The 20155-nt window shown below is 35.9% G+C and overlaps 1 protein-coding gene and 1 pseudogene across 1 annotated transcript; both read right to left on the bottom strand.

Annotated features, from left to right (window-relative positions):
- Positions 1-4491: 4491 nt before the first annotated feature.
- Positions 4492-7260, bottom strand: LOC146736282 (uncharacterized; annotated as a pseudogene).
- Positions 7261-9232: 1972 nt separating this feature from the next.
- LOC144347880 (UDP-glucuronosyltransferase 2B4-like) lies at positions 9233-17405 on the bottom strand. The gene is made up of 4 exons (XM_085505263.1): positions 16548-17405; positions 10773-10992; positions 10141-10360; positions 9233-10003 (listed from the first exon to the last, which is right to left on the bottom strand). Exons 1-4 carry the CDS (start codon positions 17403-17405, stop codon positions 9715-9717), a joined length of 1587 nt encoding a protein of 528 aa, XP_085361389.1. The 3' UTR covers positions 9233-9714.
- Between the last annotated feature and the right edge of the window lie 2750 nt (positions 17406-20155).

Here is a 20155-nt window from a genome sequence, read left to right as displayed (position 1 = left end):
AACGGGGCGCCAGGGAGAATTAGGATATTGCTGCACAAGACTGGGCAGATCACACACGCTATAACAATAGCACCGATCCATCGGGTATTAGAAAGTGCGGCCATTTTGACGGCGTCAATCAAAGTCCCAGTCCAATGCACAAAACAAAAGGCTTACCTTTAGTGGTATGATCTGAGCTCAGTATTCTAATTTTGTCTTGTATCGCATTATCATAATTCATGCAGAACAAAACACCCTAGCCAAGGTAATATAATATCCCGAACATTAGCAATGAATTGATATGTGGCTGTATTATGACATTAATCTCAGGATATGTCTAGTTTGTACCCATCAGAAAAGCTACTATATGTAGGAGAAAGTGAATGTTGTCCAAATCACAATTACTATACGTGATTAAATAATTGTTACTATCCTATGGGGCCTTGCGTCATCAAAATGTCGCGCTATGGCAGAAGCTTGTCGAGTTTTGTGTGACGCATCCAAGATGTTGAAAGAATGCCTGTCGACGCCTCTGAACTCGTCAACAAGTGTCGCTGGAACTAATAACGAGCTGGACATAATCACAAGAAAGAACTAGCTTTGTAAATTACTTTTTCTGCTTGAAACATTTAGGTTAAATTGACATATTTAATCAACCATTTGAAACATAAATATATATATATAACTGTATAAAAATAACTTGGGTATTTGGTGCATGTCACTGTATATGAATAATCCATTTGTCCCCATTTATTACCAATACAATAATTCAATGATTTCACTGTAACCATCGTGATTAATATATTTTGACATAATTAGCCAACAGAATATATGAACATTATCAGTGCGTTTGGTTAGTAGTCGTACAGGATTGAATCTTTAAAGATGAATTGTGAATATTAAATTGTTCACAAAAACTATAGATTGTTATAAAGTGGGATCTTCATTATCAATTTTAGAAATTGTCTGAAATCACAATGCATGGTAATACAAGAATGTCCATAATTATTAGTCCTAGGTTGTACGCAGTTCAAAATAAGGGACTCATGAATAGTGCATTTTCCGAAGTCTGCGAGGTCTCGCGCGAGTGAGATTTCACCTTAACAACAGGTTGCTAAGCACGTGACAAAGGTCAAACATTCAAGCTTTTAATGGCGTCGCTCCATGAGTCCATTCACGCAACGTGTAAATCGACGAAAACATTCTGCCTTTTCACCGTTTGCCGCGTACGAAATCAATGGATAACATCGATAAATTGACAGTTCCAAAGCTCAAGGACTTTTTGAGGAAATTCGGCGTGTCAACTTCCAACTACAGAAAGAATATTCTCGTAACGCTTGCAAAGGCAGTCCGAAACCTGAACCTTGACGAAGACCCAGATTAATCACGGTATGATCCAAAAGATGACGTTAGACAACGTCTTATTGATCTGGGTTGTGATTTCTTTGACCCTCTGAGTCTTCCAAATTATTCCTCTGATTTTACTAGCGTTCCCGATTTCGGCCTGTGTGATGTGTTTAACTACTTAATGTGTCACCGATCGGATTATGACTGGAAAAAACTCAGGGCATACAAGTCTTATGAAGACCATAAGTTATATTACGATGGTCATGTGTTGGATATGGTATACACCGCGATATCTGAGAGTAGCTTTGTTGGTGCATTTCGAGCCCAGGTTAAACCTACTCAAAAAGACAAAACATATCTTAACAAGTCAACATACAGTTTGTGGTTTCTACTGAAAAAAGAACACTCTGAAGTTATGACTGCATATTGTGAATGTCCTGGAGGGTAAGGTGCAATGTTATTTATTTTTCTATGATATCATATACCATTTTCAATTTACAAGAAATCATTTTTTAAATAAAATATAATACATGCAATAGTCTCAGTGTGCAGTTGTATTATCTATATCCACAAAGTACAAGGAATTCCATAAATAAGTATTTTACTGCTGTGAAACAATGAGCAAAGTGGAAATTTAAGTAAATGGATGAGGTATAATTTCCCAAGTTGCTTAACTGAAATATTTTAATTTTGATAATTTTATTTTTACAGTGCAGATGGAGCATGTCGTCATGTGGCTGCAACACTTTATGAACGTGAGGCATTTAATAAAACATCAGTAACTGATGGTCCCTGCCAGTGGAAAAGAAGACCAATGGAACACGATGAACCTGTTTCTGTTAAACGTCTTAAGATACTATTTGCACGGTATGTTTATTTCATAATAATATGTTTATCTCAAAATGAATAGGCTAAATAGGAAATAGGCTTACATCCATTGATGTTGTGCAATATACTGTAAAACAGTAATCCGGAACATACAAATCTGGGGCACTTCCTAATTACACTTGACATTTTTTATGGGGGTGTTAACTGCACATTTGGCATGCGACAGACAAGTACAAATGTATTGTGAAAACCACAAACAACAATGACAAGAGAGATTCGCTAAATCAAAATTTCGCTATTACGTCATTTTACCACAATTTGTTAAAATTGCATGTCGCTTTTTCAACATGTTTTACAGTAGTATTTTGTTTTATAATATTATTTTCCAGCTATGGCGTCCAGAAAGAAAATAACATGGGCCAGGAAGATTTTGATCCAAGAGACCCAGTAGACAGAAAACCATTGACATAGAAGCAGGAAGAATCATTTGCTCAAGGACTCTCACAGGTTAGTCGTATGTTGTTTGCATTTCTTTACACAATCCAAAAGTTCAGAGGTCATAGCCACAGGTTTCATTCATCATGGCCACAAAATTATTTTGATTTAATGGCTTCATAACTGATTGTAAATAGCATTTACTATTTCCTTATTGGCAGAACAGAGTTATTATTTCATAAGAAACCTCAGTATATGAAAAAACATGTTTGCAGCATTGTGAATAGGGAACCTAGTATGGTGGGGATATATCATATAAGCCAATTTTTGTCAGTGGTTAATGTTTTGAGCTCTTTATTTAATGAGAAATGTGTGATATCTTTGTTTTTGCAAACATTTTTTCTGTACTCTTACAGATAATACCAAATGCTGCAGCACTTAGCTTACTACTGCCCTCAATAGATGTGCCAAAAGATGTTAAAAAAGACCCAAATCAAGACTGCCTAAACTTATCACTTACAGTGAAGTTTCAGAATTTTTTAAAGATTCATTTGCCAGAAAATTTAGTTTCTTCTATTCAAGACCTGATTGAAATGTTTCTTAGAAACCTGACATACACACCTGAAGAGGTAAATTTCATTGGCACAGAGACTGTTGGGCAGTCTGAAAACCCTACTTGGCGTTCAATGCGGAATGGGATCTTGACAGCATCTGCATTTAAACGTGTTGCAAGTAGGGCTACAACATTGACAAAAAAACATCTGCTGACCCATCTAAGGTAGGTAGTTGATTTAATCATTTGTTGTGCTGTTCCACCGTCGGGGGATTTGCCTGCTCTAGAGTGGGGATGAAGAAAGGAAAGTAAGGGCAGGGAAATGTATCTTATGGTTGAAAGAAAAAAAACACAGATGCCTAAAAATCAAAGTACCTGGACTTAGAGTTTACATTGAGAAGCCATTTTTAGCCTGCTATTATAAATTAAATGTCCCTATTCTTTGCGACTAAAGTCACCAAAGGATGCTGCTAAAGAGATGGGGTGCTTGAGGAAGGTAGAAACTGGCATCTTTCTGAAAGTGCAGGCTACTATGTCCAAATACAAGGCCAGTTAGGTATTTATGGTTTGACGGAATGCGACCTAGTTATTTATACGAAAAAAAGGACTGTTAATAATTACTGTGCCATTCAATGAACAGTACTTTACTCGTATTGTGTACAAATTGTCATTTTTTCACAGGGAGTATGTTTTACCGAGGCTTTATGCCATATTATAAGATGATTTGTGCTCTGTATTATGACATACTGGTACAAAAATCTTTATAAGTTTTGAGGCCTGTATGTTGTAGCTAACTAGAAAATATTTTCACTTTTTATGCATTTCACACTGTGTACCCTTTGTACTGTGATAGAAAAAAATAAGTACTGCCATTAAACTTGTTTTATATATTTTTTTTAAAAAAATATTTATTTTTCTGTAATGAATGCACATTTCATAATAAAGAATAATAAAAAAAATATTCTGTCTTAAATGTCAATGCACTGATAACAAATATTGCTGCACAGTGTGTGGAAATTATTGCCAAGCTACCTGTTTACACATCACATGATAACACTATCATCAAAAATAGTATTTTACAATGGCAATAATACTCATGAAAACAAGTAAAAGAACATTTGAAAAAAGTAAATTTGAATAAGTACTGAATGTCTAGGTATGCACACTGTAACTTGTAAATGAAAAACAACAATGAAATGTAAATAAATTCATTGAAATGAAAATAAAAAAAAAAAATTAATGGCCAGTGTAAATTAATAAGATTAAATATAAATAAATGTGTTGATAAGCACTGTACATGAATCAGTTTTCAATGCAGAATTACAGGCATAATGTCATCTTAGACTTGCCTATTTGACCAACATACTGTCAATTTTGCACAATGCAGCACAGAGTTGGACAGTTTGATTCAGTATTTTTTTGGACTTCAGTGGAAATATACCTTGAAGAATTTTGAAATTTTTCAAACGTCCAATTGCTCGTTCAACATATATTCGGGCACTTGCAATCCTCCTGGTCTTGGTCACTGCTCTTGCACTGAGTTGTTTACCATGTGCAAATGGCGGTATGTTTAGTGTGGCTCCATGCAACGCCAAAAGATCACGTATTAAAAATCCGCGATCTGCCATGACATCATCCCCATGGTTGACATTGTCAAGGAACCCACTTTCCTGCACAAGTTTGCGATCAGATATGGAATCAGACCACAACCAGATATGGAACCAGTTGGCGATATTGAAACAAGGGTCTTCAAGGTGTTGTGGTGTTTGTAACTAGACCATGTAATCCTTTGTGATGATGGTATGGAAGGTTTCTGGATAAAGAATTCTGTGCAATCTATAATTGCAACTGTCTTTTTAAAATGACGAAATGTCGATGGAATTGATGATCTAATATAATCTTGTTTAGGCCACTTTATTAAAAATGACAACTCTTTACTCAGAAACTCAATCCATGTTGTACAGTAGCGACTGACTGTGGCAGGTGCAATGCCAAATGAGTCGGCTAAATGTTCTATATCCATTCCTCTTCGTAGTCTGACAAGTACCAGTAAAAAGGCTTCATTTTTTGTAAGAGCGCGACAGTGACCACCCTGACTGACTGGATTATCCTAAGTAGCAAAACACAAATTACAATAAAATACAAAGATTTTTAAAATATGATTGAAACATTAAATTATGCCAACCATTTCTTGCTGAAGTATGTTGAACTACCATACCAAAATATATAAATGTTTCATGTATAAAAATTGAAGTCTGGTACTTTCAGTTGTTAATATGATGATGATTCTATTGTTGGAAAATGGACACTAAACCAGTGACAGATGACAAAGTTTTATGTGTGCAGTAAATATACCAGTAGCTGATATTTTTTCACAATAGAGAATTTGAATCAAAACTTACAAGAGTGTCTTGTCCTTTCCAAATTGTAAGTCTATCTACCTTTGATTTGATCCATTTAAAAATGTATAATAATAGTTGCAGTGATGCTAACCCTAGAACAAATAATAGGAATATTAAATGAAAAGGATAGCTTATTTACAGCAGACAAGGTGAAAACACAATATTTTAAATAAATGAATAAATAAATAAATAAACAGCACATTAGTTTAATTACCTGTGTAAAATTTGCAAGATTTAGCATTTCTTTCAATATCCTTTATAAAGAGTTCTCTTTTCATATAATTTCTATCTGTGAGTGCCCTGTCACTGTAGGGTTCCATGTGTTCTATAGTTAAATCAGTATGTGTTGATACACTGCAATGGGATGGCACAGTCTTCATTGGTTTGCACTGAGCAATCTCTGTATATGTATGTATATATGCTATATATGAGTATATGTTGATATATTTAAAAAAAAGTATGGAATTTAAAGGCCTGAAAAAAATCTACCCAATGTTCTTACTTGACTTCAACCGAAAATAAATTGAGAACAAAATGGGTGTGTATGCAAGGAAGAAATGCTTTGGCTTGTCTTATATTTTTCATCTTCCCACAAGCAGAATAAAAAATATGTTGAAGGCATGTAGTTCAGAAGCAATCTAAATATAATTAGTCAAAATTACTAAAAACCATAAAAACTTACCAATAATTACACAGCATATTTCCTGGAATTTTTCATTAGTGAAATATTTGTAGACTCTGCTAAGGATTCACTGGGAGATTGTGTAGCATGGTATAATAAATTAAAGTTGTTGTTGTTTTCATTACATGGTTGCAAAAGTAAGTGCACATAAACAATTCAGGTTCTCAATTTATAAAAAAAAGTACCATAATAAACTAGTTAATAATCATAAATGTTTTTTCCAAAAAATACTGACATACCGCTAATTCTTTGAATTAAAAAAAAAGCCCACTGGCAGGAAATAAGTTTTGTTTTTATGAAAGAATTAAGTGTGTCGTCAGACAACCATTGTCTGAGATGTGTAAAAAAGACACCTCAGACACGAACATTGATAAGTATCCATTGTCCACATCTAGGTTTGTTAAACCATGGAGGTAAAAAAAAGACCTCCATGGTTAAACTGTCTTTTTGTTTTTCATGTATCTCGCGATAAAAATAAATCTCGACGCTGCAAAACATGTATATTCGTATTTAAAATAAAACGCACTGAATAAAACAAATAACAGATCTGGGCTTCTGATTGACATTTGAAAAACAAATTTGTTGAAAGAAATTTTGATAATTAAAAGAGTAACGAAACAATGAAACAATGTCTTGACGATTTCCGTCGGAAAGAAAGTGCTTACCGAAGCTTGATTACGTTGTCGTTTCTTTGCATTTCCGGTACTAGATCTGTCTTTCGGTGGTGGTCGAACTTTTTTCGTTTCGAATAGTCGAAGGTCTACACTTCTTGCTGTTGCAGGAATTGGGTCTGGCTGTTCATCTATAGGTCCTTTTCCGCCAACAAAATGAAGAGAACACACGTATGTATCCTGAGTGATACGATGCCTCCTAATATCGTCTGCTCTGGAGCATGCGGTGATCCAGCGGTCGCATTTATCGGGTTGCGTTTTCGGCTTTGGGAATCGAATAAAATATATTCCAGCCATCGAACATCCATCTGGATATAGGGAATCGCTCTTGCATTCTCCGTAGGCACATCTTTTAGCTCCCATTGAAGAAGTAATCAGCCGAAGTAATAGTCGTATTGTTGCTGCTTTCACGTGTGTAACAATGGCGTTGCTATGCTTTAGCGAGGATAGCTTGACCTGTTTCACGTGACCGTGGCTCACGCAAACTACGGAAAATGGCTTATTGGCATGCACCCAACTGTGTGTTCATTCATACATATGTATCACATCATATACATAAGCTGGTGGTGAACAGTTTTTTTACTTTTATCTCAAAATGTTGTTTCTCCAAAATTAGTTTGTTGTGGATTTCGGCAACCATTTTGGCTATGTCGTTTTACTTTGATCTGTTTTGAATTACGTCCAATTTCTTGTGCAAAGCAATTTATTTAATTTCTTTTCTTCAGTATGTTTGAAAGGAGGCTGTATTTTGGAGATATAATCCTTGGATCTGCATGTTTTTGTGCAATTTATCGAACATGGATCATCCGTGTATAGCGTGTCCTGAGTTGAAGCGACAACACAATCCCCTGATGTCTTCCAAAAATAATCATGAATAAAAAACATCTGATAAAAACAGGTTTCTAACACAGGTGAAAAAGATAAAGAGGAATGATTTGCTCGGTCTATGAAGGTTTTCTACAGAGTTTTGCCAAAGGTCAAATTTCTACCAAAAGCGCATTGGTGACTGATCATATTCAACTGTTCATAAAATAAGTGCAACGGTGAATCATGTCGTGGTTCATGTCATTTCGTGTAATGTGACGCTATTCCATGCGTCATTTACCGGTTATGGCATATATTCAACTATCCATCGAACGAGTGGGACGGTGAACCATGTCATGTAATGTTATTTAAATTTGAAGCCGTTCTGTGCGTCCATTATGTTGTTACGGCGTATATTCATCTACCCATCAAAAGAGAGAAATGGTGAACCATGTAGTGGTTAATGTCATGCCATCAATTAATGTGAAGTCATTATATGCGTAATTTATATATATTCAACTGTACATCAAAATAGTGGGACGATGAGTTTTGTTGCAGTTTTTGTCATTTCAATTAATGTGAATCCATTCAATGCTTCATTCAAGTGAATATATTGTCCTTTAATGTGAAGCCACTCTATGTGTTATTCGTGTTTCTGTGACATATATTCAGCTACAAATCGAAAGAGTGGGACGGTGAAACATGTCGTGGTTTGTATCATGTTATTTAATGTGAATCCATTCCATGTGTCATTTATATTTTATGGCATATAATACACTACCCATCGAATGAGTGGGTAATGAACACAAATAAACTGCCGTATAAATATACTGTTCATTAACGATTATATTTTGTTCTGTTTCATGTTGTATTAGGAAACGTTTGACACTGTGATATAAGTCTATTTGATGAAACGAAAGATAAACTAATACGACTCATCACAGCAATCAAATATCTTCACATAAAGTGAAAAATATACTTGTTTTACTTGGTTTGTCATTGCTATGGGTGTAACTAATAAACAAAAGTCGGAGAATATATTGACAATTTTTAAGTGGAAGTTAGAGCTTCCAATGATAACTGATTTATATTTGTTTTGTTGAAAATATATTCTGTTAGTTAAGATTATCAACAGGAATCTTTCCCCAAACAATTAACATTGTTCTTGAGCAATGCTTAAATTTAAACATTAGAACAAAGAAATATTGCAAATGTGACCATTGTAAGGCTTGCTATTGAGCTTCTATGAGTTGATTTTTGTTTGTTTGAATGTTTAAATTTAAGCATTTAAACTTATATATTTATATAATTATTATGTAGCTTAAATTCAAACATGGACGAGCATTTATTTCAGATCTTAAATTTAGGAAAGGATAAGCATTTTATTTAGTTTCAAGGGCTTAAATTTGGACCAACCGTTCTGATCTGCTGTTTAAATTTAAGCTTTTTTTCAGCGGCCATATATTGCTTTGAAGTGCATGAGATATCCCTGTAATGTAACCATATTATTTAAAATCATGAGTACAGCAGATATTTGTAAAGACAAGAGCTGTTTTTACCAACAAATTGTTCTCACGTGGCAAATGAGACGATGTCAAGTTGAAATAGACATTGTTCGAATTCTCGTTGAAATAGACCTATTTTAAGTTCTTGTTGAAATATACATTGTTTGAGTGCTAGTTGAAAAGCGTGAGGGCCACGCAACTTTTTTTTCTCACCAATGTTGTCTTATTTCTTTCCGTTTATTGTGAAGAAGACAACTTCTCGTTTCACCCATGTAACCATGGTATTTGTAACGGTAGGCGCGATGGTGTTCATGATTGTAACCATATAGGGTTGGGACAAAAACAAGTCAAGTGGTTCTCTTGCTAAAATCTCGGCGGCCATTGGCGAATAGGCTATATTTTTAAGAATATATAATATTGGAAACCATTCTCATATAGTTTGGAAATATGTATACCTTACGCTCACTCTGATATAACTAGTTGCACATCGCGTTCCTAATTAATTTTATCACTGTTTTTTTTTTCTATTCAATTTGACATCCGTTAGTTTGCAACAGAGTTTAAATATCTGCTTCATTACTAGCTTTGCAATAATAATGACAATGGCTACTACAATCAGTAAAAACACGGCAATGTCGAGAAGTAAATACTGGACTAAATTTAGTTCGAGGGATGCTGGTTTGAGGTGATCACCGCCAAACTTCAAAATGTGTTCAACCCAATATACAGCTGTATCTCCTGGAGGCATTGGAGTATCTCTCTGGATACTGGATAATCTAGCGGCATTGTCTTTGTACCTACGAAAAAATAATTTGTGCTAGAAATTAGTATGTGTGCAATCTTCAAGTTATCCTTTTTTCAAAAAGACCCATGGAGTTACAATTTTAATTATAACCTATTATTGATTAACAGTCGGTCAGTAAGAACCTCTTACCTTGGGTCTTCAATCGCCTTTTTTACAGCATTGTAGACATCATCTTCTGTGAAGGATTTTGAATCTAAAGAAATTGCCATTCCTTTATTAACGAGTCTTTCTACATTCTCCAACTGTTCCGCAAATAACGCCATGCCAATAAAAGGCACTGCGTGGTAGATAGCCTCGTTTACTCCATTGATACCTCCGTGGCTTATAAATGCTTTGGTATTTGGGTGAGCTATTGAACATATAGTGTAAGTCAGAACAATCATAATGGTGTTTGATCAATCTATAAATGGCTAGCTGATAATTTTGAATATGTATAGAATATATCACCTTGATATGTTCTGCATATTGTATATATTCTATGTAATGAATTAAATAACAAATAGTCGTAAGACGATATATCCACGTGTTACTTGTTCTTAGTCTCAATATTGAATATATGTGAAATGATCACACAACCTTTACCAATGTTACAGCGAAGCATATATGTATCTGTGATTTTACATCAACATACAAATAAATATATGTTGGAATAGATTACTCTGGCATTTAAACGTGCCTTGAATACGCAAATTTTGATTCCTGTGTTGGTTTGAAGAAATAAAAACTGCTAAACTAATAAAGTGATATTGTCTATTTATTACCTAGAAGATCATTTTGTGGAATCCAACTGCTAAGTTTGGTGTTCTCGCCAAGGCCATTTGGTGGATTCCCCTCGTATTTCATAATAACTTTTTGCGGCAATCTGGCAAACGCTTTAACAAACTTTGTTGCTTTTTCCAAGTCTTCGCCGATGTTAGCCTGTGAACCCAGTGTAAATACTACAATTCCTTCTACAGCCGATTCGACGAATTCGGTCCATTCCTAAAAAGGCAACAATTCGGTACATCGTTTTGAAGCACTTACACCTGTTCACGTAACATATAAATATATTTGATGTGGCAAGTATGCAAATTAAATGTATTAGCTTCCAATCTTTGTCAAGTTTTGTGAAGCAGGTTTGTCAACTTTTTTATCACTTTTGTATCAAATTGTACCTTATTCTGTATTCCTTTCTTTTTGTACAAGAATGTAATATTTTTACTTAATCCGCTTCGCGTAAAGTATTATTTATAAATAAAGTATTATTTAGCCAATACAATTAATTGATTGATACATGGTTATGCGGGTAATACACGTTCTTTAACAAGCATTGTGCGGTTATGTAGTAATACAATGCCCGCTTACAAGTAATGCACGTTTATATAGCACTACAATGCCCATTTAGAAGTAATATACGGTTATGTAGTACATGTACTATTATAATGCTAGTTTACAAGTTATGCAAGGCTATATAGCAAATACATTGCCGATTTACTTGCATACTCGGTTGCAGTTTTACAATTAGCATAAATACAATGGATACCAGGCAATAGAATACTAGAAATAATACAAGAATATTGTCATTCTTGGCTAGAATAAGTTATTAGTAATATTATACTACAATACGAAAAAGGGCAGTACTACACGCATAACTGTGGTACCATGTTTTCACTTCGTATTGGTTTTGCGCCCTGTTCAAACTGCAATGCTTTTTAAAAACGTTCGAATTGTGGTACGCTTTAACCGGCTCTTCAAAATAAATAGACGGGGTATGACACGACTCAAGCTGACCAATAGGTGTTCGCTCGTAACGTTGTTTACGTGTACCATGCTCTTCTTCGTGTTATAGTGTATTTTGCCGTTTATAGAACAAGGGACACACATTTAAAAACGTAATTCACTAATCCTGGCTCAATATCGAGTGTTTGTTGTTCAATCTAGAAACTTCAAGAATCACTGCTGTGCGGTCACTTTTCATGAAGTATCGCTGTCACCAGAAGCGTTGAGGCCGTTTTGTGCATATTTATATATTTCTATTTTCGATGACAGGTGAAATATTCTTACGGCGATAGAAAAAAAACGATATACCGTCGCAGTACTGCAGCTATCTATACATTGTATCTTGTTTACAAGCAACTCCCCGAGTAATTGCGATTTTAAACAATATTTGTACGCCGACGTCAGAGTGTGATAACCTGAACAATAGGATCGATCAAGCAATGTTTTTCAGTATGTACATGAGTAATTTGATTTATTACTGTATTTCATTACGATTTTTTTACCAGGACATACAAATTATGTACTATTTTACGCTAAAATAACGAGGCTTTGGTTATTTGGTGCTCGACCGTCCTCTACGAATACCATAAATAATGTTCACGAACGAGAAGGCTGGTACGCGGTGTGTCATATCCCGTGTACTAGTATTTTATAGTCCTTTGGCGGAGTTTCTTCTGTATAACAGAACACAGACACACAAGCAATCCCGCAGGGGAAGCACGCGCAATTGCTCTCCATCGGTGACGCCGCTGTTAAATATTGATAGCTAACGGCTTTCTCTATTCACCCCGTACGTGTCAAATTGGGGAAGAAATTAAATACAGATATAGTGACACAGTTTGTGTGTGTATCTATTAAGTATATTATTATTAATTATTATTTTAGCTAGTTACCCGTGAAAGCAGAGACATGTAACCAATACACTTACATTTCCATTATTCCACAAATATTTCAAAACAGAATGTATCACTGACCCAAACCTTTTACCCAACGTCCTTGATAGGAGCAGTGGTCAAACAATATATCACGTGACAAAATGTGGTGTACATGCACTTCACTTTGATACACTGCTTGGAATCACGTGTTTCCGACTACGTTTACATATCGGATAGAAAGAAAAATCGTGCTTAATTGTCGCGTAACCGTCAGATAACCGGAAGTCTAACCGTCGCGTAACCGTCAGCGGAATAACTACATTTCCTTTCATTGGGTCCAACCTAAAAAAACGGAAATTTCTGAGAAAACATCGATTTCCGTTCAACTTTTATTATGCGTACTTCTAATTATCCACTCTTGCGACGGTTATTCGGGGAAAGGGATATTAGATTGATTGCTGGGCGTTACGGTCCTGCTTTTGGGTATTATGGCCCTAAACAGGTTGGTCGTCACAGTCCTGGTCTAAATTATAGTTCGAAGTGTTCATATGTAGTGTTATAAATGCACGACGAATGTATGGTTTAATTATTCACAACATATTTGTGTATTTTATATGAAATTTGCAAGGCATTGGCGGAAATGGTGTGTTTGTCTATAGTGGCGTTAAGGTGTATGTGAACGGGGAGGACCGAATCGGCGCGTGCCGAAGAAAAAATCGATTTCTGTCCTGATAGCTGGTAGCTATCACCAAATAGTAATTGGCCATTGCTTTTAAGTCTAACATGTGCAGTTTTATATTTTAGTAAAATTTCAATTCTTTGTTTGTTTCAGTGGGCATAGATATGCTCAGTACTGTTTAGGAGAGACTCAAAAGGCACAGACCCAAAGAACAGTTTCCTGAGAGCTTCTACCTTAGTTTTCACCGAGGACAAAACCCATAGCGCTTCCCATTCTATAACTGCCTACTATCATCGCGAGAGCAGATTTTTTCTCAGCAAAACATTGTGCTTTGAATGGACATGCGAAACTCTGTAAGACTAACAATAAATCACCAACCAAAAAATAACGTCACGAGCTTAGATTTAGTACGACTGAGAAACACGTAATCATATTGGTATTTCGCAGGAACAAGTCATTCTGCATAATTTTGATCTATAATTAACATCAACGCAATATTTTGCAGGTGAATTTATCAATCACAATACGATTGAAGTTCTTTCTTTATCAGACGTATGATATTTAGTAGCTGTCTTACGTATGTTGAATAAGCCACTCGGCTCGTACCGAAATCTCGCCCTCATTCGTCGATCTCTTTATTTGTCATTACTACGTACAACACCTATTTCCATTGACCGCCAGTTCATACTAGTATTACATATATTTTCTTTTAAGTCACCACCGAGAGTGTGATTTCGGCTCGTACCGACCTGTCAGGCAGTAAATCTCGGCCCGACTCTATATGAGGAACTATATCGAGTTTTGTTGGCACGTGACGTCTCGTTCCGGCTGCTCACACACACATTTCGGTACGTGCCGACTCGTTCCCGACTGTCAGAAGGTAGTAGATCCAGGGTCGGAATCCCAGACAAGTGAAATTTTACTAGTTACCCAACACCGACTTGCCATTCGCAAGAAACTCGGTCGATACGCACCATTTCAGAACAATGCAGTAACACATGAGTGCACATGATCTTTATAAACAAACAAGATCTGAAATTTCTCTCTGAAAATTACATGGCCATCAAATCAATTATTGCATTTCACTACTTAGTATTTATAGTATTTTGTTTACACTGTGATATATATGTAATTTAGATCATCTATCATGAAAACAAAATCGATCAGCATGAATTAGGCTATCAGCTATCGCAATAACTGAGAGCTTCTACCTTTGTTTTCACCGAGGTCAAAACCCAGAGCGCTTGCCATTCTATAACTGCCTACTAACTTCGCGAGAGCAGATTTTTTCTCAGCAAAACATTGTGCTTTGAATGCGACATGCGAAACTCTGTAATACTAACAATAAATCACCAACCGAAAACTAACGTCACGAGCTTAGATTTAGTACGACTAAGAAACACGTAATCATATTGGTATTTCTCAACAACAAGTCATACTAGTTCATACTAGTATTACATATATTTTCTTTTAAGTTCACCACCGAGAGTGTGATTTCGGCTCATACCGACCTGTCAGGCAGTAAATCTCGGCCCGACTCTATATGAGGACCTTGATCGAGTTTTGTTGGCACGTGGCGTCTCCTTCCGGCCGCACACACAAACGTTTCGGTACGTGCCGACTCGTTCCCGACAGTCAGAAGGTAGAAGATCCAGGGTCGGAATCCCAGACTAGTGAAATTTTACTAGTTACCCGCCACCGACTTGCCATTCGCAAGAAACTACGTCGATACGCACCATTTCAGGACAATGCCACAGTAACACATGAGTGCACATTATCTTTATAAACAAACAAGATCTGAAATTTCTCTCTGAAAATTACATGGCCATCAAATCAATTATTGCATTTCACTACTTAGTATTTTGTTTACACTGTGATATATATGTAATTTAGATCATCTATCATGAACACAAAATCGATCAGCATGAATTAGGCTATCAGCTATCGCAATAACACATGTTTAATAAAATAAATAATCTAGTAGACTTGTAATCTAACTAAAACCACATTTCTGTAAATGTAACTTAGATTCGCAACTATTGCAGCAATGCCGTGTTTGCTGAATCTAAATATGTTAGTTACTCTAGGCTTGTCATCTACAAAGTACTTCCACGTCAAAATATTTATTTAATATAACCTAACGTTTAATATAATCTAACATGTGATCGGCGAGGGCGCAATAACAGATATAATACTGAGTTCGGATACTGCGAATAAGTGTATAATAAATAATAGTTTACCGCTAAATTGGCATGTTCATGTAATGAATAATCACAATCGGTAGACAAGCACTCCGGCATGATCGAATTAATATAAGGTTATTACGAAGATAATAATAATACGCTGTCACATCGACCTCCGCTGCGCATCGGTCGATACTGCCGAAGTACTGTCTTCGTGCATACTTTGAGGTATCTTCGTAATAACCTAATTATTATACATCTTTTCCCTTCAAGGATACATCATGGAAATGCCGAAATTCAAAAGGTTTAGAACAGAATCAGCGAACTTCTTTGCATGGAGTCCGGTCAAATCCTGGTGGCAGCCATGTTTGTTTTTATTATTAGAGGACGCTTACGGGCGTAATCATTCCATATTTGGAATTCGCATTTCCAAATATGGTAGTATGAAAATACCCCGTAAAATACCGCAAAATTACGGCACGCTGTAACTTGTGGCGTTACGGTGACAGATGTAAAATAATGCAAGTTAGTTCTATACAGCATATACGACACCAGTACGAATATATGCACACAACAAAAAATATAAAGTTGTCGCATGCATTGGACGATTGCCATAAACTAGTAAGTTAAAGCTGGTTATTTTGAAATATGGTTTCCGAGTCATTAAACCGGGCCTCGGAAGCAGGTTTATATGAAAAAGTAAATGAAATCTATCATATCAAACCAGTAGCGTTACACCTATGTAGTTCACTGTGCGTGATTTACGCTAACTAAATTGAAAGTAAAACAACAACAAACTCTCAGCTGAAAGTATGAAAAGAGCAACTTAGTGTATCAGTTCTCCAAGTTCGGCGTAAAACGACTGCAAATTTGGGAATTTCTGTTCTTCACACAGAACATATCATACGTAGCACTTCGAAATTTACGCAGTTTCCGTTTTCGAGTGGACCTAACCGATATCCGATAAAAGAAATACATTCATGAATATATCGAAATTCATATATATATATATATAACAATAAACATTTTCAAGAAACTCACCTGACTAAGAGGGTCTGGGGTTCTTGCTGTTAATGAACCAATATAAATAGCATGCGGCATCATAGGGCGGGGATAATCGAATGCAAAATCAGAACAGAAAAGTACTAACTCCGAATTTCTACATAAACTCCTGTATGAAAGCTCTGGTCGGATGTTATGCCTTTGCTGTATACTTTTGAATGGTTTTAGCAAAAGAAACTCAAACATTGCAGCCGATGCAAGGTATGCAAATGTATTGCCCAGTCTCTGAGGAAACGTCATCTCATCTGAGTATCCTGTTTTTACCGCTGGTACATATGCAGGGTTTGAAGTCAAACCATGAAGTAAATCGTCTATCATCGGTAAAGCTCTCATGGTGGAGACACTGACGAACGGTACACGCAGTGTATCAACAATTAGAGCGAAGCCTGGGTTAAAGGCATTAGCAAGAATTAGATCAAAGTTCGCGGCATTCAAGCGTTTTATGCTGTTACTGTCTTGAATAAAAGCCTCCGTCTCATCTGCCAAAACATAAAAAATGCGAAGTATTTCAGAAATTGTTAGTGCAATATGTGCACTTTTTGTGACTCGGTTGTATGCATCGGGGAATTCATTGAAGCCGGATTCATAGTCTTCAAAATTCATAAATGTTCGTTGTTCTTTGATCAGTCCTGCAAATCTTTGGTAGTAGAGATCATTTATCAACACGGTAACGTTATGACCTCTCATGGCCAGCAGTTCTCCAAATCTCGATATAGTAATGTAGAAATTCCCGAACGGGGCGCCAGGGAGAATTAGGATATTGCTGCACAAGACTGGGCAGATCACACACGCTATAACAATAGCACCGATCCATCGGGTATTAGAAAGTGCGGCCATTTTGACGACGTCAATCAAAGTCCCAGTCCAATGCACAAAACAAAAGGCTTACCTTTAGTGGTATGATATGAGCTCAGTATTCTAATTTTGTCTTGTATCGCATTATCATAATTCATGCAGAACAAAACACCCTAGCCAAGGTAATATAATATCCCGAACATTAGCAGTGAATTGATATGTGGCTGTATTATGACATTAATCTCAGGATATGTCTAGTTTGTACCCATCAGATAAGCTACTATATGTAGGAGAAAGTGAATGTTGTCCAAATCACAATTACTATACGTGATTAAATAATTGTTACTGTCCTATGGGGCCTTGCGTCATCAAAATGTCGCGCTATGGCAGAAGCTTGTCGAGTTTTGTGTGACGCATCCAAGATGTTGAAAGGATGCCTGTCGACGCCTCTGAACTCGTCAATAAGTGTCGCTGGAACTAATAACGAGCTGGACATAATCACAAGAAAGAACTAGCTTTGTAAATTACTTTTTCTGCTTGAAACATTTAGGTTAAATTGACATATTTAATCAACCATTTGAAACATAAATATATATATATAACTGTATAAAAATAACTTGGGTATTTGGTGCATGTCACTGTATATGAATAATCCATTTGTCCCCATTTATTACCAATACAATAATTCAATGATTTCACTGTAACCATCGTGATTAATATATTTTGACATAATTAGCCAACAGAATATATGAACATTATCAGTGCGTTTGGTTAGTAGTCGTACAGGATTGAATCTTTAAAGATGAATTGTGAATATTAAATTGTTCACAAAAACTATAGATTGTTATAAAGTGGGATCTTCATTATCAATTTTAGAAATTGTCTGAAATCACAATGCATGGTAATACAAGAATGTCCATAATTATTAGTCCTAGGTTGTACGCAGTTCAAAATAAGGGACTCATGAATAGTGCATTTTCCGAAGTCTGCGAGGTCTTGCGCGAGTGAGATTTCACCTTAACAACAGGTTGCTAAGCACGTGACAAAGGTCAAACATTCAAGCTTTTAATGGCGTCGCTCCATGAGTCCATTCACGCAACGTGTAAATCGACGAAAACATTCTGCCTTTTCACCGTTTGCCGCGTACGAAATCAATGGATAACATCGATAAATTGACAGTTCCAAAGCTCAAGGACTTTTTGAGGAAATTCGGCGTGTCAACTTCCAACTACAGAAAGAATATTCTCGTAACGCTTGCAAAGGCAGTCCGAAACCTGAACCTTGACCCTCCGAGTCTTCCAAATTATTCTTCTGATTTTACTAGCGTTCCCGATTTCGGCCTGTGTGATGTGTTTAACTACTTAATGTGTCACCGATCGGATTATGACTGGAAAAAACTCAGGGCATACAAGTCTTATGAAGACCATAAGTTATATTACGATGGTCATGTGTTGGATATGGAATACACCGCGATATCTGAGAGTAGCTCTGTTGGTGCATTTCGAGCCCAGGTTAAACCTACTCAAAAAGACAAAACATATCTTAACAAGTCAACATACAGTTTGTGGTTTCTACTGACAAAAGAACACTCTGAAGTTATGACTGCATATTGTGAATGTCCTGGAGGGTAAGGTACAATGTTATTTATTTTTCTATGATATCATATACCATTTTTAATTTACAAGAAATCATTTTTTAAATAAAATATAATACATGCAATAGTCTCAGTGTGCAGTTGTATTATCTATATCCACAAAGTACAAGGAATTCCATAAATAAGTATTTTACTGCTGTGAAACAATGAGCAAAGTGGAAATTTAAGTAAATGGATGAGGTATAATTTCCCAAGTTGCTTAACTGAAATATTTTAATTTTGATAATTTTATGTTTACAGTGCAGATGGAGCATGTCGTCATGTGGCTGCAACACTTTATGAACGTGAGGCATTTAATAAAACATCAGTAACTGATGGTTCCTGCCAGTGGAAAAGAAGACCAATGGAACACGATGAACCTGTTTCTGTTAAACGTCTCAAGATACTATTTGCACGGTATGTTTTTTTTTTCATAATAATATGTTTATCTCAAAATGAATAGGCTAAATAGGAAATAGGCTTACATCCATTGATGTTGTGCAATATACTGTAAAACAGTAATCCGGAACATACAAATCTGGGGCACTTCCTAATTACACTTGACATTTTTTATGGAGGTGTTAACTGCACATTTGGCATGCGACAGACAAGTACAAATGTATTGTGAAAACCGCAAACAACAATGACAAGAGAGATTCGCTAAATCAAAATTTCGCTATTACGTCATTTTACCACAATTTGTTAAAATTGCATGTCGCTTTTTCAACATGTTTTACAGCAGTATTTTGTTTTATATTATTATTTTCCAGCTATGGCGTCCAGAAAGAAAATAACATAGGCCAGGAAGATTTTGATCCAAGAGACCCATTAGACAGAAAACCATTGACATAGAAGCAGGAAGAATCATTTGCTCAAGGACTCTCACAGGTTAGTCGTATGTTGTTTGCATTTCTTTACACAATCCAAAAGTTCAGAGGTCATAGCCACAGGTTTCATTCATCATGGCCGCAAAATCATTTTGATTTAATGGCTTCATAACTGATTGTAAATAGCATTTACTATTTCCTTATTGGCAGAACAGAGTTATTATTTCATAAGAAACCTCAGTATATGAAAAAACATGTTTACAGCATTGTGAATAGGGAACCTAGTATGGTGGGGATATATCATATAAGCCAATTTTTGTCAGTGGTTAATG

This window comes from Saccoglossus kowalevskii, chromosome 11 (genome assembly GCF_978046115.1).
Source record: "Saccoglossus kowalevskii chromosome 11, keSacKowa6.1, whole genome shotgun sequence".
Taxonomy (NCBI): Eukaryota; Metazoa; Hemichordata; class Enteropneusta; family Harrimaniidae; genus Saccoglossus; species Saccoglossus kowalevskii.
The sequence above is the reverse complement of the archived record's forward strand: the minus strand, read 5'-3'. Positions and strand labels throughout refer to the sequence as shown.

Excerpts from the sequence above, each read along its gene's own strand:
- LOC144347880 (XM_085505263.1), bottom strand. The coding sequence starts at position 17,405 with ATGGCCGCACTTTCTAATACCCGATGGATCGGTGCTATTGTTATAGCG. Across the intron at positions 10,993-16,547 it reads CCCCAGACCCTCTTAGTCAG|GAATGGACCGAATTCGTCGA; the intron begins GTGAGTTTCTTG and ends TTGCCTTTTTAG. Across the intron at positions 10,004-10,140 it reads AAGGCGATTGAAGACCCAAG|GTACAAAGACAATGCCGCTA; the intron begins GTAAGAGGTTCT and ends ATTTTTTCGTAG.